The 22,585-nt window shown below is 45.3% G+C and overlaps 1 protein-coding gene across 2 annotated transcripts in view; it reads left to right on the forward strand.

Moving 5' to 3' along the window:
* The first annotated feature begins 10,415 nt into the window (after nucleotides 1–10,415).
* USP48 (ubiquitin specific peptidase 48) overlaps nucleotides 10,416–22,585 on the forward strand; it is a 68,096-nt gene continuing 55,926 nt past the window's right edge. Inside the window, exons 1-2 of one of the 2 annotated variants that reach the window (XM_029227764.1) lie at nucleotides 10,416–10,679; nucleotides 10,957–11,175. In XM_029227764.1, the coding sequence (XP_029083597.1) occupies nucleotides 11,042–11,175 (134 nt within the window). In that variant the 5' untranslated portion in view covers nucleotides 10,416–10,679; nucleotides 10,957–11,041. Of the gene's footprint in view, nucleotides 10,680–10,794; nucleotides 11,176–22,585 lie in introns of those variants that run through there. The other variant, XM_029227765.1, reaches the window with a different exon arrangement.

Consider the following 22,585-nt stretch of genomic DNA (forward strand, 5'->3'; position numbering starts at 1 on the left):
CGGTTCGCACAGCCAAAAGTGAAACTGAAGCTGAGAGAGGAGCAGCACAAGCTTTATTCAATGGCCAGAGAATGGAGAACCAGGAACTTAGTTCACAAATCAACTCCTCGCGGGTGGGGTTCGGGGGTGCATCAAGGCAAGATTTAAGGGCAAGGTTAACGAGGGAGAAGCATTTGCATAGGTTTTCAGGGAATGGGCGGGGTTCTTTCTGGGTATGGGTGCCACCTTTTTTCCTGCCCTTTAATGGTCCTTTGGCATCTGAGAAGCTGGTCGAACCATCATGGCGCAGACAGGTGGAGGTCTTACGCAACTTGGTTGGTTGGTGGTGATTTAATCAGGAGTCAACATCATCAGTCTTCTGGTTCCCAAGGGTCTGGGTCTCCATGCTTGTGGGCAGCACGCACTTAACTTCTTCCACCTGGTGGGGGGCTTCAGTATCTGCAAAACAGCCCAAAGGACGTGGCTCAGGATATTATCTATAGCCCGTGAGAAGGAACTGAAGGTCCTTGACTTTGTTTAATGGCTCAACTATTATTATTTTGTCTTGCTTGACTGTTTTCCTTTCTACGTTTTCTCAGTTCTCTGATTAAATTCATTCTTTGTAACTCAGGGAAGGCTAAAGTTTTTCTACAAATAAGAGGCAGGTGGAGGACGTGGCAGGGGCAGGGGGTGTGTGTGCCCCAGGAAGGCCCCTGCTTGGTTACAAGATGGCTCTGGGTCAGGAAAGTACTTGATTCTGTCCCTAAAGTACAGTCATTGAGGGATACAGGTTGGAGTTAGGAGTGGCCAGATCATTTACTTTTTTTTTTTTTGGCCATGCCACGCCACATGTGGAATCTTAGTTCCCCAGCCAGGGATCGAACCCACACCCCCTGCATTGGAAGCGCAGAGTCTTAACCACTGGACCACCAGGGAATTCCCAGGAGTGGGCAGATTATGAAGTGCCCTTGTATTAGTTTCCTACTACTGCTGTAACAAATCACCACAAATTTAGTGATTTAAAACAATTTATAATTCTGGAGGTCAGAAGTCTGAAATGGGTTCACTGAGCTAAAATCAAAGTGTTGGAAGGTCTTCCCTTTGGATGCTCTAGGGGAGAATCCATATCCTTGCCTTATCCAAGAATCCATTCCTTAGCTTGTGGCTCCATCTTCTGCCTTCAAAGTCAGCAGTGTAGCATCTTGTCTGACCCTGACCCTCCTGCCTCCCTCTTATAAAGATCCTTGTGATTACATTGGACCCATTCAGGTAATCCAGGATAATCTCCCCATCTTTAGATCTTTAGGGAGCTCCCTGGTGGCCTATGGTTAGGATTCCAGTCTTTCATTGCCGTGGCCCAGGTTCAATTCCTGGTTAGGGAACTGAGATCCCACAAGCCATGCAGTGCAGCAAAAAAAAAAAAGGAGAAGATCTTTAACCTAATTCCCTTTTGCCACATAAGGTAACATATTCACAGGTTCAGAGGTTTTGGATATAAGGAAATGGACATCTGTCTTAAAACCTCTGGGCTCTATTAACAAAAATACCACAGCCTGCATGGCTTATAAACAACAGAAATTTCTCTCTCTTGGGTAGTTCAAAATGAAGGCACTGGCAGAGTGTCGTGGTGAGAGCTCACTTTGGGTACATAGAAGGCTGTCTTCTCACTGTGTCCTCACATGGTAGCAGGGGAAGGGACCCCTGTAGCCTCTTTCATAAGGGTGCTAATCCCATTTATGAGGGCTCCACCCTCATGACCTAATCACCTGCCAAAGACACCACCTCCAAATACCATCGCATTGGGGGTTAGGTTTCAATATATGAATTTTAGGGGGACAAAAAAATTCAATCTATAGCAACACTTCGGAGGGGCATTATTCTGCCTACTACAGCCCTATAAATCATGAAAAAGAATTTAGATTTTTGTATTTGGCCACACCTTGCGGCATGTGGGATCTTAGTTCCCTGACCGGGGATCGAACAGTGCCCCCTGCAGTGGAAGCGTGGAGTCCTAACCACTGTCAGTGGAACCACTGTCATTCCTGGAATTTATTTTATTTATTTATTTTTGGCTGCATTGGGCCTTCCTTGCTCCACGCGGGCTTTCTCTAGTTGCGGCGAGTGGGGCCTACTCTTCATTGCGGTTCGCAGTCTTCTCATTGCAGTGGCTTCTCTTGTTGCAGAACACAGGCTCTAGGTGTGCGGGCTTCAATAATTGTGGTGCACGGGCTCAGTTGCTCCACGGCATGTGAGATCTCCCCAGACCAGGGCTCAAACCCATGTTCCCTGCATTGGCAGGCGGAGTCTTAACCACTGCGCCACCAGGGAAGCCCTGGAATTTAGATTTTAGTTAAAGTGCAAAAGTATGCCAAAATGGAGTGACATCTGATTTCTGGTTATACTTCTTTGTTTCTTTTTTATTGACTGATATAGAAGAGGGCCCAGGACAAACACTAGAACTCCAGCTGTGATACTGTGATTTATAAGAAATATATATTAGTCTTCCTCCATTCCTTACAGAGCTCCTAAGATCCTCGGAACTTCTGAAGTGATTAGAATGATAAAGGTGTCTTTTGTTATTTGTAACAAGCTCTTTTCAACCACACCTGAGTTTATGTTAATGCAGTGAATTTTGGAAAGCCCCTAGGCGACCTAGGCAAGGGGGCTTATTGCCAGGGGAACCAACCACAATTAACTGGTGCTTTGATTTGTACTCCCACCCTCCATCCCTATCTCCCAGGAGATGACATTGAGGGACTGGAGATTGAATTCCATCACCAATGGCCAGTGGTTTAGTCAATCATGCCTGCTTGATGAAGCCTCCATAAAAACCCAAAATGATGGGGTTTGGAGAGCCTCCTCGTTGGTGAACGGTGGAGGTGCTGGGAGGGTGGTGTGCAGAGGGCATGGAAGCTCTGTGCCCCTTCTCAGGAGCCTCGACCTATGCATCTCTTCCATCTGGCTGTTCCTGAGTTACATCCTTTTATAATAAACTGGTGATTAGAAGTTAAAATGTTTCCCTGAGTTCTGTGAGCCACTCTAGAAAATTAATCAAACCTGAGGAGGGGTCGGGGAATCTCAGATATACAGCTGGTTGGTCAGAAGTATAGGTGAGAACCTGGACTTGCAATGGCATCGCAGAATCGCTTCCATGTGTGGAAAACCCACACATCTGGTGCCAGAAGTGAAGTAGCGTTGTAGTGGAGTACTGAGAGTAGAGAAGACACATAGGAGTTTGTTTTTTTTTTAAATAAGTTTATTTATTTATTTATCGCTGTGTTGGGTCCTCGTTGCTGCGTGCGGGCTTTCTCTAGTTGCGGCGAGTGGGGGCTACTCTTCGTTGCAGTGCGCGGGCTTCTCATTGCGGTGGCTTCTCTTGTTGTGGAGCACGGACTCTAGGCACGCGGGCTTCAGTAGTTGTGGCTCACAGGATCTAGAGTGCAGGCTCGGTAGTTGTGGTGCATGGGCTTCTTTGCTCCGCGGCATGTGGGATCTTCCCCGACCAGGGATGTAACCCGTGTCCTTTGCATGGCAGGCGGATTCTTAACCACCGCACCACCAGGGAAGTCCAGGAGTGAGTTTTTTTCTTTAGAAAGCCAATAGAGGAGGAGGAGGTGGCAAAGAAGACTGAGGAAGGAGCAGCCACTGAGGGAGGTTGAAAACCAGATGCTGCTGAAGCCCTGCAACTCAGATTGGGACTTGAACTCGTGGGCTGGGACTCAAACCCAGCCAAAACCCACATTGGGACTTGAACCCTTGGTCTTTCAACTGAGATCACACACCTGGACTCAGGACTTAATGAAGCTCAGGTTCTTGATGTCTCATCACAGAAAGAATTCAGTGAGAGACAAAGCCATAGGTAAGAAGTGGATTTATTTAGAGAGAGACACACTCCACAGTGTGGGCCATCTTGGAAGGCAAGAGTGGCCCCAGTGCATGGGGTTGTCAGTTTTTATAGGGATGGGTAATGTCATAGGCTAATGAGTGGGAGGAGTATTCCAGCTATTTTGGGGAAGGGGTGGGAATTTTCAGGAATTGGGCCACCACCCGCTTTTTGACCTCCTTGGAACAGTCATGGCACCTGTGGTTGTGTCATTTAGCTTGCTAATGTGTCACAATGAGCAAACACTGAGGCTCAAGGTCTAGTGGAAGTCGACTCTTCCCCCATCTTGGACCTATTTGGTTCTAATCAGTTTATGCCGTGTCCTCGGGCTATGTCATTCTTTTAAAGGTTGTGCCCTGCCCCCGTCCCCCCTGCTTCAATACTGCCCAGAAACCGTTTCAAGATGGTGAGAGTGGTCATCTGTGTGGGTGACTTCAGGGAGGTGAGGATGAGGGCACTGGATGTGGTAACATGGAAGTCATGGTAACCTCGATAAAAGCAGCTGTAGAGGAGTGATCAGGTCATGGGCCAGGTTGGAATTGGTTGAAGAGTGACTGGTGTTACTAGAAAACTGGGTTCGCCTCTTGTTGGGTGTTGAGCCAAAAGCCACAACCAAGGCAAACAGCAGGAGAAGGAAGGATTTATTACTTGCAGCAAGTAAGGAGAACAATGGGGATCTTTCCCAAAGCAGTGTCTCCCTGAACAGCGAAACTGTGGAATTTTTAAGCTAAGGGTACACGTGTAAAAGGGAAGAGCTAAATCGGAATCCGTGTTCGATCTGTTTCTTTGACTGTAACCTTTGCTTTTCGTTGCTTTTGTTATTATAATCAACATAATGGCCTGCCTCAGGGAACCCTGCCCCTTTGCCTCTGTGTTAAACCAAAGTGCCTTTGTACATCCTGACCCTGTCCACATGTGGATGGCTGCAAGAAAGAAGAAATTAACACATCCCCTCCCTGAGGCTGGCCATACCAGGGGACATTTGCAAATCTTATGGCCTTTTTACTTTACTTCCTCATCTCCTTCCCTCCTCTATTCTATAAAAGAAACTGGCATCCAAACCCCGATAAGATGGTTTATCAGAGACACTAGTCTGCCATCTTGTCTGCCGGCTTTCCGAATAAAGTCGTATTTCTTGCTTCAACACCTCGTCTCCGATTCGTTGGCCTGTCGTGTGGTAACTCATGCATATTCATGAAGGGGCTTGAGCAGAGGAGAATTCAGCATAGAATTAGGGCAAAGGTTGAGAGAGTCCAGCTTTAGTTGATTGAAGTCCTGAGGGTCAGCAGAGATCAGCATCATCACTCCTTAGGTTTTGGGATCTCAGCATGTAGTTACCATCCTCCATCTGGGTGGGGCATTTGTTCCCGCAGAACTCAGAGATTATGTATATCCCTTGAGGAAGAACTAGGACTCTGCTTTATTGATGAACTATTGTTTCTTGACTGCTTTTCCTGTGTTCCTGCATTCCCTCACTTTCCTACAGCTCTTTAATTGCTGAGACCGGTTCAAGGGCAAGCATTGTGGCCAGGCTTAGATCACAAAATGGCTTAGCCTAAAATGGCTGCTCTTTTGTCAAGGAAGCCATGCTGGTTCTCTTTCTCTGGGGACCTCCTACCCTTTCAGCTTACAATAGGAGATGAGGATGTCGAGAGAATATAGAACTGTGCCATCTATTATGGTTTTTTTTTTTTTTTTTTTTGCGGTACGCGGGCCTCTCACTGTTGTGGCCTCTCCTATTGCTGAGCACAGGCTCCGGACGCGCAGGCTCAGCGGCCATGGCTCACGGGCCCAGCCACTCCGCGGCATGTGGGATCCTCCCGGACCGGGGCACGAACCCACGTCCCCTGCATCGGCAGGCGGACTCTCAACCACTGCGCCACCAGGGAAGCCCTGTGCCATCTATTATGGTAGCCACTCACTACATGTGGCTATTGAGCACTTGAATGTGGCAAGTTTCAAATGAGATGAGCTGTAAGTGTAAAATGCACAACAGACCTCCAAAACGTGGTGTGAAAAAAAAGAATGTCTCATTAATGTTTTAAAAATATTGATTTCATGTGGAAATGTAAACATTTTGGCTATAGTGGGTTAAATATATTATTAAAATTGATTTCACCTGTTCCTTTTTATTTTTTAGATGTGGCTACTAGAAAATTTAAAACTATCAATACATATGTGGCTCATATTATATTTATATTGGACAGTGTTGGGGTAAATAATTATTTCAATAATTTTACTGTGAAGGGAACCAAGAAATTAGAAGGAAAATAGAGAGGAATTTAACATTGCTGACCACTCCCATCTTCTTGAAACTATCCTCCCTAAGCTTCTGAGTTACTCAATTCTTCTGATTCTCCTTATATCTAACAATTGTTCTTCTGGACCTTCTTCCTAAGGTCCTCCCCCTGTTCCCAAAACATCAGGTGAAGGAGCTAGCTAGCCATGTGGCTGTGCAGGGGAAGAAAGTTCCAGGTAAAGGACACAGCAAATGTAAAGGTCCTGAGGCATGGGTCTGCTTAGGGTGGTTATGGAACTGGGAGGAAGACTGTCGTTGGAACACAGCTGGAGAGAGTGTGGTAGGAAATGAGCTCTGGCCAATAAGGTGTAGACGGGAGGGACTTGGTTATTTACTTTGAATGAGGTGCTAAGTTTTTGGAGGTTTTTGAGCAGAGGAATGTTCTTCTGGTTTACATGCCAAGAAGACTATAACGAGGTGTTGGGGGAGGAGAAATTTTCCCCTCTACCCCTCTTGAGTTCTTGTGGCTGGACTAGTAATAAAATTGACACAAGACAGATTAAAAGGGGAAAAAAACAAATTTTAATTCATGTGCATGGAGGCCCCATAGAAATGGGACCTAAGAAGTGGCCAAAGCAGGCAGTTTTTATAGTTTTTAGACAAAGAAATAATAAATTTGTGAGAAATTGACAGGACAAAGAAACTAAGGTTTTGGGTGCTCAATTAATGAAGAATCTAAACAGAGTTTGGTCTTGGGGCAGTAAATTAAAGAAGTGACAAGGCTTGTTTATCTAGGCTTCTCAGCCTCAATCCCCTGCCTTTGGCGATAAGCATATCCTCTACCTCCAGATGCTGGGAGCGCACCTTTCACATGAAAGACTTATTTCCTGCTTTCAGGGAAAGGAGGGTCAGAGTGTATCCCTCTTGCATTTCTCAAGTAACTGTAATTCAAAATAATCAATAGGCCATTGAGGCACATTTTGGGGCGGCCTACTCTGGGCCCCAAGAGGCAAGGGCGAAAACAGGGAGACCAGTTAGGGAGTTTTTGCAATAATCCAGGTGAGAGGCCAGGTGGTAACAGTCCCTGTACAGTAGTTGCATTCTGTATATACTTTGAAGGCACACACAGTTGACAGGATTTGGGGAAGTTCTGCATGGCGATGTAAGAGAGAGGTTAAAGCTACAGCTAAGATTTCAGGAAGGATGGAGCGGCCACCTGCTGAGATGGGGAAGATTACAGAAGGACATTTGGGGGTGGCTGGAAGTAGAATATGTTTTGTATCTTGAAAGTGTAAAATACCTATCATACATTGGAGGTGCCAGGTATGCAGTAGGATATACAAGTCTGGCATTTTAGGAGCAAGGTCAGGCGATAATGGAATTTGTGAGTCATTAACACACAGCGGTATTTAAAGCCACAGGAGATGAGATCACCCAGGGAGTAAATGTAGTTAGAGAAGTCCAAGCACAACCCTAGGCCACTCAAGTTTACAGGTTAGAGAGATGAGAAAGAATCAGCAAAGGGCATTGAAAAAGAATGGCTAGTGGGTGATAGAAAAACCAGGAGAAGGTGGTGTCCTGCTGAAACTGAGGAGGACCCTATGGGGCTCTCTGGTACAAACGCCTTCTGTTTCTCCCATTTCTTGTTTGTAGAAAATAGGCTTCGGGCTTCCCTGGTGGCGCAGTGGTTGAGAGTCCACCTGACGATTCAGGGGACACAGGTTCGTGCCCCGGTCCAGGAAGATCCCACATGCCGCGGAGCGGCTGGGCCCGTGAGCCATGGCCGCTGAGCCTGCGCGTCCAGAGCCTGTGCTCCGCCACGGGAGAGGCCACAACAGTGAGAGTCCAGCGTACCGCAAAAAAAAAAAGAAAATAGGCTTCATTCAGCCTCCATGACGTTCCCTGAATTCCAAAGGGCAGGTTCAAACAGTTGCTAATCAGGGAAGGGAAAGAAGGCAGAAACAAGGGAGGAAGAGTCAAGAAACAATAGTGCAGCCTTGTGGAAGGGTCCTGGCTCCTCCTCAAGGTATACATAACAATATCTGAGTTTCTGTGCAGGAACTAAGGCCCCCAGAAAGGTGGAGGATGGTAACTTCAGGCTGAGCACAAGATTCCTGGAGTACCGCCATGTCATCTCACCACCAACCAATCAGAAGAAAGCCACATACCCTGCAGCCTTCACCCCAAATTTTGCCTATAAAACTTCTCCCCCCAAACCATCAGGGAGTTCAGGTCTTTTTGAGCACAAGCCAGCTGTTCTCCTTGCTTGGCCATGCAATAAACCTTTCTCTGCTCCAAACTCCAACATTTCAGTTTGTTTGGCTTCACTGTGCATTGGGCACATGAACTTGTGTTCAGTAACACTGCAAGTTAAGAGAAGAATGTGTTCCCAAGAGAAGAGAGTGAAGAACTAGGTCAAATGCTGCAGACAGGTCAAGTAAAACAGAGTGTGAACTCACCACTGAATTTAACAACGTGGAGGACTTTGGTGACCTTTATGTGGTTGGTTTTGGGGCAAGAGCCTGATTTAGAATGGGTTTAAGAGGGATAGGAAATTAGGGAACTGGAGAAGAGTCTAAATCACTCTTTCCAGGAGTTCTGCTATAAAGAAGAGCAGAGAAGTGGGATGGTAGTTGGCGGGGAATGTGGGAGTCAAGAGAGGGTTTGTTAAAACTGGGAGAAATTACTGCATGTATCTAATGCTGATGAGAATCATCCAGTAGAGACTGGAAAATCCATGATGCAGGAGCAATATATCCTTCAAGATTCAGACTCACGTCTCCTATCTCTACATGGATGTCCCTGGTGCACTTAAAATGCAATTTATTAAAAACTGAAATCATCATCTCCCTTCTAAACCTTCTCCTTCTTCTCTACTTTTTATCTCATTTGGTAGAAACTCTATTCGCTTAATTACTCAAGTTAGAAAACTGGCATATAGCAGTGACAGCACAATGAGTAATATTCACGATTTTATCATGTGCTAAGTGAGGTAATGACACAGGGAGCTGTAAGCACCTAGGAAAGGGCTATGACCTACACCTGAAGGTCAAATAACAGAAAGGTAAACAGACTTTGCTTAGACCAACTTATCAAGTTTAGCAATTCCATGTCCTAAATATCTTTCAAGTTTGCCTCCTCATTCCATACCTATTACACTGCCCCATTCTGGCCTTCATTATCTCTGGCTTGTATTACTTCTGTAGTCTTAAAAGGTTTCTCTGTCTCTGTCCTTGACCTAGACTGAGGAAGTTATACAAAATGAAAATCCCCCTTATATCACTCACCAGCTTTAAACATTTCAATGAGCCCCTCAGATAAAGCAAAGTCTTGGCCAGCCTCTCAAAGTCTCACCTCCCCTTCTCAGAGTTTGTGACCTCATACCAAGAAGTTTCTCTCTTCTGTGTTTTTGTTCCTTGTAGTTCCCTTTGTCTAGAATGGTACTTTTCTTCTAACCTGGCTAAGTTCTGCTCATCTGTTAAGGGTGGATTTAGGAGTTATCCCTCCTGGGAAGACTTTCCCCAAGTACTCCAAACCTTCCAAGGAAGGGAAGGGGACCTTACTTTAAGTTTCTACTATTCTCCCCTCACCCCCTCTTGCATAAGTGCAAGGACCATGTCTTATTTTCATCGTTCCTTCAGTGAACGTTTGTCTAAACAATTGCACACATAAAGCATCCAGTCTGGGTAATTCCCTGGTGGTCCAGTGGTGAGGACTCCACGCTGTCACTACCGAGGGCTCAGGTTCTATCCCTGGTCAGGGGAAACTAAAATCCCACAAGCTGTGCAGTGCAGCAAAAAAAAAAAAAGCATCCAGTCCAAGGTTACCCAGCTGGCAAGCTATCGAGTATTGTGTCAGAAGTTAGTGCTTAGACCGCCATAGGGCTCTCATTAAAATGCAAAGTTTTCAAAATCCTCACTCAAGCAGTACCCTTTACAGTTCGCAAAACACTCTGATAAGGCTACTCTTTATATCCAGAAGCAGAGATTGAAAAAAGGAAATGTTTTCAAACCCTGCAGCTAAACAGGACCGTCATTAAAGAAGAAATCAGCATATGGAGATAACAGCAGTGAGGAGGGTCCACCACCTGCAAGGATGACCTTCCAGGGCAGAGAAACCCCGCCCAGGGACCCGCTTGCACCCCAGCACAAACCAAGGCACAGCAAACCCACTACTGCGAAGACTACAAATCCCAGCATGCCTGGCATCCAGTGAGTGACAGCACGCAACGCATGCCGGGACACGTAGTCCAGTTCTAGCTCAGGAAAAGGCCAGAACATCACGTGACGTCAGGAGTGCTCAGGAAAGGAGTCAGAACCGGTCCAGGCTCGAGTTAACCCTTCCAGAGAGCCGACCCTGGTTTCTTTGGTGACCCAGGTTTCAGGTCCCACCCCACAATCCAGCGGACCTATGGTGTGCGTTGAGTAGCCTCTCGCGTGATCCTTCACGGTTAAAGGGGAAGTACCGGAGGGCAAGAACAGGCGGACTTTAGCTCTCCAGGTGCCCGCTTGGAAGATTAGTGGTGCGCAGAACGCTATCCTGGACAGGAGCTGAGACGTCGCTTCCCCTGCAGCGCCGGTGAGGACGTGGCAAGGGTCTCGACTAGCGGCTTCCCCTTCCTCCGCCCGTCGGGCAAGAGGCGCAAAGACTGCTGGGAACGCGCATGCGCCCACCGCGGCGGGGAGTACACCTACAACGTCTGCGGGTGCGGGGGGTGTCGGGTGTCCGCGGAGGCGCTTTGCGGCCGGTCGTGCGGGTCGGGTGCGGGCGCGAGGGCGGGCGCCCGGGCAGAGGCGCGCGCAGGTGATTGACTGGCCAGCTGGCTGAGGGAGCGCCTGGTCCTCATCGCTGGCAGGTGGCGGAGCCCATTTGGGCGGTGGTGGAGGCGGCTGCGGCAGCCTGGGCGGCCGGGCTCAGGAGGCACTCCTCGGGCCAAGGCCATGGCCCCGCGGCTGCAGCTGGAGAAGGCGGCCTGGCGCTGGGCGGAGACGGTGCGGCCCGAGGAGGTGTCGCAGGAGCACATCGAGACCGCCTACCGCATCTGGCTGGAGCCCTGCATCCGCGGCGTGTGCAGGTGAGGCCCGCGCGCCGGGCCTCGCGCCCCCCTCGCGTCGGACCTTGGAAAACCAGGCCCGGGGCTGGGGGAAGGAAGACGGCGGCCCTTTCCGTGCATCTAGCAGGCGTGGAGAGAACAAGGTGGAGGTTTCCTCCTTTCTGCCTTCTGGGCGACCTGGGAGAAAGGCAGCCTTTCCGGGCTCTGCACGGAGGTGATGCTGCTGAAAGCCCTTAAGAAAAGGTTTTAGGTTTTTATTAGAAGATGGCGGTGGAGATGGTTGAAGGCAGGAGCTAAGACCTTAGCAAACGTTGGTGGTTGGTATATCCTGGCCACTGCTCGGTTTTTTGGTTTATAAAAAGGGAACTTCTGCGAAGTGAGCTTCATCACTGTATATCTCGTATTGGTGTTGACGCTGAAGGCGTGATCATATTTTTGGGTAGGGCGGCTTTAGGAAAACGTACGGTTAGTCTGCGTCATCGGTACCCTTCATCCCCAGTTGACCTTCCCCTCTCTCGATAATCTAGTATTATTTAGCCTTTTTTGGGGGGTGGGGGGTCGCTCTGACTCAACACCACTCTACCGAGTACAAAGTTTGAGCTGTGTAAGTGCTGTCCTTCACTTCTACTTAGCCCGTGAACCTTGTCTTTCCTTTTAGATCGAATCCTTAGCTGTTTTTCCACCTTTTAACGCGGGAACTATAGTTTGTGTCCGGAATGTTGTTGAATTGACTTGGCCAAGCCGGGCATGCTCAGTAGCCTTTCATCAAGCATTTAGTAAAGACTTTCTGGAGTTTTTACATTCCACGGTGGGATCCGGAAGGAATGGAAGTCAAGGTCTCAGATTTGGAGCTTTAAGTCTAGTATGGGAAGTGAAACAAGTTAGAGAGCTTCCATAAAGCAGACGAATAATTCCAAGCTCTGGGAGTCTGGCTCATGAGGAGAGCAACAGTCAGTACTGGAATGACGTGGCCGTGTATAATAGATAAGCTTCAGTCAGTTTCTCCACATATTAGGTTCCAGAGTAACCAAAAAATAAAAACTTTTTCACTGTAATAGTTATGATTTTAATGGAAGTAAAGGAGTAGAAATTAGCTGAGATCACTATAAGGGGAATGTCACGGATGTGAGTTTTAAGCTGCAATTGCAAGGTTTATATCCAAGCAGTTTTTTTCATAAATAGCTTTGAGATATAATGCACACATCATATGATTCACCAATTTAAAATGTACAACCCAGTATTTTTTATTTGTATAGCCACAGGGTTGTTCAACCCTCAGCACAATCCGACCCCACTAAAAGAAGCTTTGTACCCGTTAGCTTGGCACTCAATCCTCCCTGTAAACCCCACTCCCCCTCCCCGCCCAGTTCGAAGTAACTACTGATATACTTTCTGCTTGTAAATTTGCCTATGGCCATTTCATGTAAATGGAATCATACAGTATGTGGACTTTTATGACTGGCTTCTTTGACAGCATAATGTTTTCAAGGATCATCCATGTTGTAGTATTTGTCAATATTTCATTTCATTAAAAATCGTTTTGTAAAAGTCATGTAAAACGCACAACGAAATTTACCATTTTTAAAAAAAATATTTATTTTTGGCTGCGTTGGGTCTTCGTTGCTACTCACAGGCTTTCTCTAGTTGTGGCGAGCAGGGGCTACTCATTGCGGTGGCTTCTCTTGTTGCGGAGCATGGGCTCAAGGCACGCGGGCTTCAGTAGTGTGGTGTGTGGGCTCAGTAGTTGTGGCTCGTGGGCTCTAGAGTGCAGGCTTGGTAGTTGTGGTGCGCTGGCTTAGTTGCTCTGTGGCATGTGGGATCTTCCCGGACCAGGGCTCAAACCCGTGTCCCCTGCATTGGCAGGAGGATTCTTAACCACTGTGCCACCAGGGAAGTCCCACTATTTTTAAAGTGTACAATTACACGGCATTAAGTACCTTTACGATTGTACAAACATCACCATTGTTTAGTTCCGGAACTTCTTCCATCACCCTAAAGGGAAACTCCATATCCATTAAACTCCAGTCATTTCCCATTTCCCCCTCCCCCACCCCCTGGCAACCACTAATCTTTTTGTCTGTAGATTTCTTTATTCTGGATATTTTATATACCTGGGATCATACAATACGTGGCCTTTTTTTGGTCTGGCGTTCACTTAGCATAATATTTTCAAGGGTCATACATGTTATAGTATGTATCAGTATTTTATTCCTTTTTATGGTTGAATAATATTCCATTTTTGGATATACCACATTTTATCGAATCATCAGTTGATGGATTTAATTTTCCCCCCCAACTTTATTGAGGAATAATTGACAAATATAACTATATATTTAAAGTGTACAGCATGGTAATTTGATGGACATTGTGGAATGATTACCAAGATCAGGGCAATTAACACATCCATCATCTCACAGCATAGTTAAGTTGATGGATATTTTCGTTATTTCCGCTTTCTGGCTGTTGTGAATAGTGTTGCTATGAACATTTGTGTACAAGTTTTTGTTTGAACACCTATTTTCAGTTCTTTGGGATATATACTTCGGAGTGGAATTGCTGGGTCATAGGATCACTATGTTTAACATTTTGAGGAACTGACAAATTGTTTTCCAGAGTGGCTGCACTATTTTACATACTCACAGACAATATATGAAGATTCCATTTTCTTCTCATCCTTACACTGTTTTTGTCTTATAGCCATCCGAGTGGGTGTGAAGTGCTATCTCATTGTGGTTTTGCTTTGCATTTTCCTCATGACTAATAAGATTGAGCATCTTTTCATGTGCTTATTGGCCATTTGTAGATCTTTGGAGAGAGGTCTTTTCACATCCTTTGCCCATTTTAAAATTGGATTGTCTTTATTATTGAGTTCTAAGAGTTCTTTATATATTCTGGATATAAGTCCCATGTATTTACAAATATTTTCTCATTCTGTGGGTTCTCTTTTCCCTTTTTTTTAAAAATGCTTTTCTAATTTATTTATTTTTTGGCTGCGTTGGGTCTTCATTGCTGCAGGGGCTTTCTTTTTTTTTCTTTTTGTTTTTTTTGTGTTACACGGGCCTCTCACTGCTGTGGCCTCTCCCGTCGCGGAGCACAGGCTCCGGAGCGCAGGCCCAGCGGCCATGGCCCACGGGCCCAGCAGCTCTGCGGCATGTGGGATCCTTCCAGACCGGGGCACGAACCCATGTCCCCTGCATTGGCAGGTGGACTCCCAACCACTGCGCCACCAGGGAAGCCCGGGGGGCTTTCTTTAGTTGCTGAGAGCAGGGGCTGCTCTTTGTTGCAGTGTTTCTCATTGTGGTGGTTTCTTGTTGCAGAGCACGGGCTCTAGGCACACGGGCTTCAGTAGTTGTGACACGCGGGCTCAGTAGTTGTGGCGCACAGACATAGTTGCTCCGTGGCATGTGGAGTCTTCCTGCACCAGGGCTTGAACCTGTGTCCCCTGCATTGGCAGGCAGATTCTTAACCACTACGCCACCAGGGAAGTCCGGTTTTGCCTTCTTTGAACCAGCACATAACACAAAGAGCCTGGGAATGTTGAGTCAGTCACCAAAGTTTTGGAAAGGGGTTAAAGTTAGGCAGTGACCTGCTGTAGCGCCCCCCCCCCCCCCGTCAAAGGACGGGGAGCCTTCTGAATTCCTTATTTGTTAACATCTTTTTAGAGACCCGTTTGTGATTATGAAATAAAATGGTAGAGGGACAAGAATGTTCTTAATTAGAGGGGACTAGTTTGGAAGGGAGTTCCTGAACTCAGTTAATGGACCTAACCTAAGCAACTGTCATTCTGATAGAGTGGTGACATGGAGTTACAGAAACAAGTTGAAGTTTTTGAGGAGAATTCAGACAGTAAATGGTTATTATTGGAACCATTTCGGTAATCCTTGGTTAACCTATTCTCTCCCCCTCCCTCCCTCTCTTTCCTTCTCCGTCTCTCTCTCTGTGCACACAGGTCACTTTAGAAATCTGGTGCTGCATTAGGCAAAGCCTTAGTGTAGTCAGGGGTCTTCCCTGGAAGCAGGAGAGTTGGCTTTTGCTATCCTTCATTGATTTCTACTTGGGCTGTGTGAAATGATGTCCTAAGAGCCAAGAAACTAAAAGGTGTTGAGGGAGAAAAACAAAGCAATAGCTCTTTAAATGACCACGCAGAGGGAGTAATATCTCCACCCTCCTCTCCCATTCAAATAATAAAATTTCTTTGTACTACATAGCATCTATGAAATCATTGACTAAATTTCTGTCCATTGTGCTGGAAAACATACTCCTAAATGACAGATCCTTGGAGATCTGTCAAAACAGAGCTAAAACTACCACTCTTACCTACGGTCAGTGTAGAAGGAACTTTGCACCCCTAGATACTTAGCCTACTGTTTTTTTTCCCCACTTTGCAGTTTTTGATTTGTGAAAAATTGTTTCCTTTCTGTACAGTTTTGGATATCATTGCAGATGTCTCCTTTTGCTTCTTGCCCACACCATCTAATCAGCTCCCAAGTCCTATTTCATTGCATTGATATGCTGGAATTCAACTTTCTTCCATTGCTTGCATTGCCACTAAATTGGTTTAGACTAGGAAAATTGTTATGTCTCAGGCTTTGTTCAGCCTCGGTCCATCATTTACATTGCTGCGAAAGCGTTTGTTGGCCTAAAATCACAGCGAATAACGTCACAGCTGCTTAACATGTCATACCAAACATTTGGGGAACCTGCCCCCTGCCTACTGCTGTAGCCACTTGGTGTTCTTATATCCATGGCCCTAGAAAAAAAAGTACCTGTTAGAATTCTTCATTTTGTTTCATTGCCACAGTGTCAAACATATTCTGTGGACACGTGCCCAGAAGTATTGAAACAAAATATTGGTGCCATTTAACATTTTGAGACATTTTCTCAAGTTTTTCCCAAAGCGTTGTGTTTAACAGTGAATGGACAGCAACTCTCACTTTACCCTGATTCATGATCAAAACTTTTTTTTTTGGCCGCACTGCACGGCCTGTGGAACTTCCCCGACCAGGGATCAAACCTGTGCCCACTACAGCGGAAGCACAGAGTCTTAACCACAGGACCGCCAGGAAAGTCCATCACCAAAACTTTCTTTGCCGATTTCATAAGTGAAAACATCTTTCATGGCTGTTTTAAACTCACATTTCTCTGGAGCTCAATGTTTTCCCCTGTGTTTGTTAACTGGTCTTATAAGAAAGCTTAGAGGAAGAGGGGCAAAGCTGTTTTTAAGAATTCGGAGATCAGGGAGTTCCCTAGAAGTCTGATGGTTAGGACTTTTCACTGCCGTGGCCCTGGGTTCAATCCCTGGTTGGGGAACTGAGATTCTGCAAGCGGCGCGGTGCGGCCAAAAAAAAAAAAATTAGGAGATGGGTTAGAGACTGAAATGGATTGTTGGCTCTTGGAGGTAAGTTAATAACAGAAAAAGCTTTATTTCGTTAGTCCATATTTGTTAGGGTTCCTAGATACAGGTGACAGAAAATTTAACGTAGTGTAAGGGAAGTGCCTCAGTTAACAAATCTAGGGAGGTGTTTGTTTTAATTCAGGAAAGATGTGGACAAATAAATCATGGCTAGGGCAGGGAAACACTTGAGCCCAGGAGAGATTCATGAACCTCTTAGAGCTGTTTCTCATGCAAATCAGCATGTTGTTTCCTTCTTAACGTTAGGACGGCTAAGCTGTCAGAAGGGTCTGCCACTGAAGAGGGATTGTTGTTTTGGGGTTGTTTGTCTTTCTCTCAGTTCCCATTTTAAATATCTTGTGAGGCTGGTTTTGGGTGCTGGATGGGAGCTGCATCTCAGCAGCTCTTGCTAGAACCACAAGAATGGAGGAACAGTTCGTTCTCAAAGAAAAATAAAAAAGGCAGGGGGAGCTGAAGAAACTAGGCATGTACAGTAATAGTCAACTGCCACACGAAACAAAAACCTAGTGGTAAGCCGACCGATGCATAAGTAAATGAGATACGAGTAGTGGGAGAGAGCCAGGGGAGAACCAGGATGGTGCTCTTCATGCTTTGTTTTTGTTTGTGATTCAGTTCTCCCTCTCTGATTCCCCTGTAGGCAGAAGGAAGGATTTCTGGGAAGAAGACCAGTGGGGAGTGGGTAGAGGGTACCCACTAAGGTTGTAGGAACTTACTATTTCAGAGAAGGCGAATGGCATTACTCTACCTAGATTAAATCGGGGCTACTTGTGACCTTGAAAAAGTTACTTGCTTTTTAAGTCAGCATTAGCAAATTCAGATGCTTTCTAGGGCCAAGTAAGTTGTATAAATTTGAGTCAACAGGCTAGGGTATTTACACATCAAACATGTAAACATGTGTCCCTGTCTCACCTGTCTCAGCCTCCTTGATCTGTCTCTTACACTGATGGAAACAGGTATGCAGAAGTATTTTTCTACTGTAAGAAAATTGGTTACAAACAGGATGATAGATGATACTTGACACCTGTAGCCTACTCCTAATGGGGATAAAAAGGAGCTTGGGGCTTTGGAGACTGAGTGGGAGAGGTTTTCTTCTACAGGGGGATTTCATCTAGCCTTCTGTACATGGCATTCTGCTGCACTGCTTAGGTTGGCTTGGAAGTAATGGCTTAGAATAGAAATTTTTATTTATTTACTTATTTATTTATCTATCTTTGGCTGCATTGGGTCTTCGTTGCTGCGCACGGGCTTCCTCTAGTTGCTGCGAGTGGGGGTTACTCTTCATTGCGTTGCGCAGGCTTCTCATTGCAGTGGCTTCTCGTTGCGGAGCACAGGCTCTAGTTGCGCGGGCTTCAGTAGTTGTGGTTCGCGGGCTCTAGAGCACAGGCTCAGTAGCTACGGCGCACGGGCTTAGTTTCTCCGCAGCATGTGGGATTTTCCCGGACCAGGGCTCGAACCCGTGTCCCCTGCATTGGCAGGCAGATTCTTAACCACTGCGCCACCAGGGAGTCCCAACAGAAATGTTTTTGTGATTCATGCTTCTTAAGTAGATTCTCCACTGCTCCAAACAAGAAAATAAATAAACAAACAAAAAAATCCTCCACAACATTGAGCCCATGTACCAAAAAAAAGGCTTGGCCTCAATTTGGAAAGCTTTAGTTGGTTAGCCTAAGCTACTTTTAATGCAGTGGCTCACCACTGACTTTGGTTCTCACCTGGAGTGTGTCCTTAGGCACCCGGAAGCCATAGGTTCTCGGGGGAGGAGGGTGGCGGCTGGTGCTTTAACACAGGTTCATCTCATCTACACGGTGATGGCATTTTAGCTGATGGAACCTTATTCAGTAACACCTCACCATCAGTTAATTTAAGAAAAGCAAAAACAAAAAAACAATGCCAGCGTTCTAGGGCTAAATAATACAAGTTGCTCCCAGCTTCTCACATCTGTTTTTGGAAGTCTTTTTAAAGTTAAAGAAACCTATTGCGTGACATTTTTAGTTCATAGCTGTGTATTTTATTTGCTCATTGAAGCCAACTTTGGACCAAGTGTACAAGATTTATTGTGTGTGTGGGAGGGGAGGAGTGTGGACAAGGAGAGCCTCCTTTTGTTCATTTTCTCTATTTTGCTGTTAGGAACAGGAGACTAAAATCTGAATGGTTCTAATGGAACCGTAGTTGAGAGAATGATCTGTGCTCTTGACCCACAGGAGTGCCTGTCTTCCCAGCCAAAACCTGTGAAGGACTTACCCCTCCCTTGCTTACGAGGAGAAAACAAACTTGGTATACCTTTGAAAAGCATATTGGAAAGAGCAAGTACATACTTACTTAGTTTTAGAGATAACATTTTCACTCTAGTTATTGATGCTAACTTTTCCTGTTCTAAAGACCTTGCAGGGCTTCCCTGGTGACGCAGTGGTTGAGAGTCCGCCTGCTGATGCAGGGGACACGGGTTTGTGCCCCGGTCCGGGAGGATCCCACATGCCGTGGAGCAGCTGGGCCCGTGAGCCACGGCCGCTGAGCCTGCGCGTCCGTGCTCCACAACGGGAGAGGCCACAACAGTGAGAGGCCCGCGTACTGCAAAAATAAAATAAAATAAAATAAAAAATAATAAAAGAATCTTCCTTATTTATTTATTTATTTTTTTAAAAGAATCTGCCTGGTAAGTTCTTGCCCCTATTCCAAGGAAAGATTTTAGGTTGCTTTCCCCTGTCTCTGAATCAGGTTTTTTTGTTTGTTTCTTTATATCTTCTCTTGGTAGAAGAGAAAAATTACTTTTGTGTAAAAGGAGAGATTGTTTTTACTCATTGTAATTCCCTTGTAGTAGTCCTTTACCATTAGAGGTGAGTTATAGGCACAAAAAATAACTCCTTTTAGATCCTTCCCCCTCCCCCCACAATGGATCAGTTGTACTTTTATTTCCTTAGTAAGTTACTTTCCAACCTGGCTTTGACATAATCCTGAAAAAACTGCTCTTAAGCTGGCCAAACTTGTTTTCATTTTTATTTTTTAAAACCAAGAAGACAGTGTGTTTAAGTGGAACATTAAGAACAATTATTTACTGATTTCCCGATTATGTAGTACTTCCCAGAGTTCTAAATCTGAAAGATATAAAATGTGATGGGGGAACATAGGAAGCCCTTTATTCTTAGTTTTGCAGCCAGCAGGTAGAGGTAAACCTCCTCAAAGATGGTTGTTCCCAGGTTATAGTGCGTCTTGTTATCTAAACAAACAAACAGGTCTGTCATACCCCAAACACACACACTTTTTTTGGCCACACCACCTGGCATGCGGGATGGGATCTTAGTTCCCTGACCAGGGATCAAACCCGGGCCCCCTGCATTGGGAGCATGGGGTCTTAGCCACTGGACCACCAGGGAAGTCCTCTTCACACCCTTTTTTTTATTTTTAAAGTTTTTTTTTTTTTTTTTTTTTTTTTTTTACGGTGTGCGGGCCTCTCACTGTTGTGGCCTATCCCGTTGCAGAGCACAGGCTCCGGACGCGCAGGCTCAGTGGCCATGGCACACGGGCCCAGCCGCTCCGCGGCATGTGGGATCTTCCCGGACCGGGGCACGAACCCGTGTCCCCTGCATCGGCAGGCGGACTCTCAACCACTGCGCCACCAGGGAAGCCCTAAAGATTTAATTTTACTTATTTTTGGCTGCATTGGGTCTTCTTTGCTGTGCGCGGGCTTTCTCTAGTTGCGGCGAGCAGGGGCTACTCTTCGTTGCGGTGCATGGGCTTCTCATCTTGGTGGCTTCTCTTGTTGCGGAGCAGGGGCTCTAGGCACGTGGGCTTCAGTAGTTGTGGCTTGTGGGCTCAGTAGTTGTGGCTCGCGGGCTGTAGAGTGCAAGCTCAGCAGTTGTGGCGCATGGGCTTAGTTGCTCCGCGGCATGTGGGATCTTCCCTGACCAGGGCTCGAACCCGTGTCCCCGCCTTGGCAGGTGGATTCTTAACCACTGCGCCACCAGGGAAGTCCCCCGCCCCCCCCCGCCACACCCATTTTTAAACACTGCTTTGTTCCTTGCTTTTTTCAACTAATGATATTGTTACATATCACAACATAATAAAGTTTCTCCTTATCTTTTTTCCCTAATTACAGTAGTTTCCATTGCTTGGCTGTATTATTTAGCAGATTCCTATTGATGGGCATTTATAGTGTTTCCAATCTTTTACTGCTGTCAATAAAGCTTTAATGGGTAACCTTCTGAAATATTCAGAACATACTGACTTAATAAAGTCCTTCACAGCAAAAGAAAATCTAGGCTTGTATGTTACAGTCAGTTGTGTATCTTAAGTCTCCTTTAATCTGGATAATTATTCAGTCTTTCTTTGTATTTCATCATATGGAGGGTTTTTTTTTTAACATCTTTATTGGAGTATAATTGCTTTACAATGGTGTGTTAGTTTCTGCTTTATAACAAAGTGAATCAGCTATACATATACATATATCCCCATCTCTATATGGAGGTTTTTTAAAAGCATAGGACACTTTGCAGAAAGCTTCTCAACTTGGGTTTGTCTGGTGTTGGCTTATAATTAGGTTTAGGTTATTCACTTTGGTAGGAAAACCACAGAAGTGATGTGCTCTTAGTGCATCACACCAGGAGGGGCATACAGTTAATTAGACCCATTACTGGCTACTTAAACTTTGATCCTTTGGTTAGGTGGCATCTGCCAGGTTTCTCCACTGAAAGCTACTATATTTCCTTTTGTAATTAATAAACAACTTGTGCTGAGATACTTTGAGACTATGTAAATACTCCGTTACTCCTCAAACGTTCCTACACTGGCATCCATTGACAATCCTTGCATGATTTCGTTATTAATCTGATGAATGCCAGCCAAATGGTGAATTTCTAATTTTGTCCTTTCTTCCACATTGATAGTTGGCTTTCTTCTTTAAGGAGGAGATTTCTCATCCATCCATCCATCCACCCACCTTACTAATGGATTGCTACATTATTGAGTGGGTTGTAATCCGATCATTATTTTGTTGCTCAGATTGTTCCAGATTTGGGTACTGGGAGGCCCATCCAAGCTCTTCCTTTTAACATGTCCCCCTCATTCTTTGAGTACATCCTTATTTTGGGGGCACAGCAGTATGTCCATGTTTATCTTGCCCAGGCTTCAAATTGGCCATCTCTCCCAGGAGCTCTGGGTTCTTCGCGTGGGGAATATTTAGAAATCAAGATCTGCTTGCTCGGTGTGTTCATGTTACTGCTCTTAGGCCCTCGGCTGACAAAAAATCTGTCTCGTTTAGGCTGCCCATTAAATCTAAATTTCAGATAGACAACAAATACTTTTAAAAATATAAATATGTCATTTATCTGAAATTCAAATAACTTCTGTCCTGTATTTTATCTGGCAACACTAATCTACCTGTCTGTATATATTAAGACCCTGTGGATTTTGACTTAACACCTGTTATTCCTAATCAATACTGCAGGGTTGGTTTTATTCTTCTTCCCTTATTTGTAACTTTCCTCTCCAAAACTTGATTCCCTTCATCCCCAGTATACATGTACTTATTTGTTAAATTGCAGAATGTACAGAAAGTTTCAGAATTGTTAACCCATGTATCTTTGAAAAGGAAGCTATTAAATAAGTTTGTTGTTTGTTCCTTATGTCTTTATCCTGACACTAATAAACTTGCTAATGACCAAGTTCAAGTTACTTGGGTCAGTGCCCCACCCTCTTCCTTTCAGTGTATGTAACTCAATTGAAATATGTTATTGTTTGTGTTGAATTTAAGGTTCCCTCCATCCTTACTGATTTGTGTATAACATTCACATGGCCCCCAAATTCAACAGTGTATGGAACGGTATATTCAGGAAAATGTCCAACGCTTCTTTTTTTAAAAAAATCTTAATCCTACTCATGTTCTACAGGTAACCAGTTTCACTAGTCTCTGATTTATCCTTTTGGTGTTTTTCTTTTTTTTTATACTGTTATTTTTTTGCTGAAGTATTGTTGATTTACAATGTTGTATTAATTACTGTACAGCAAAGTGATTCAGTTATACAC

Source organism: Monodon monoceros, unplaced genomic scaffold (assembly GCF_005190385.1).
Source record: "Monodon monoceros isolate NGI ecotype Baffin Bay Population unplaced genomic scaffold, NGI_Narwhal_1 Super_Scaffold_18, whole genome shotgun sequence".
Classification (NCBI taxonomy): domain Eukaryota; kingdom Metazoa; phylum Chordata; class Mammalia; order Artiodactyla; family Monodontidae; genus Monodon; species Monodon monoceros.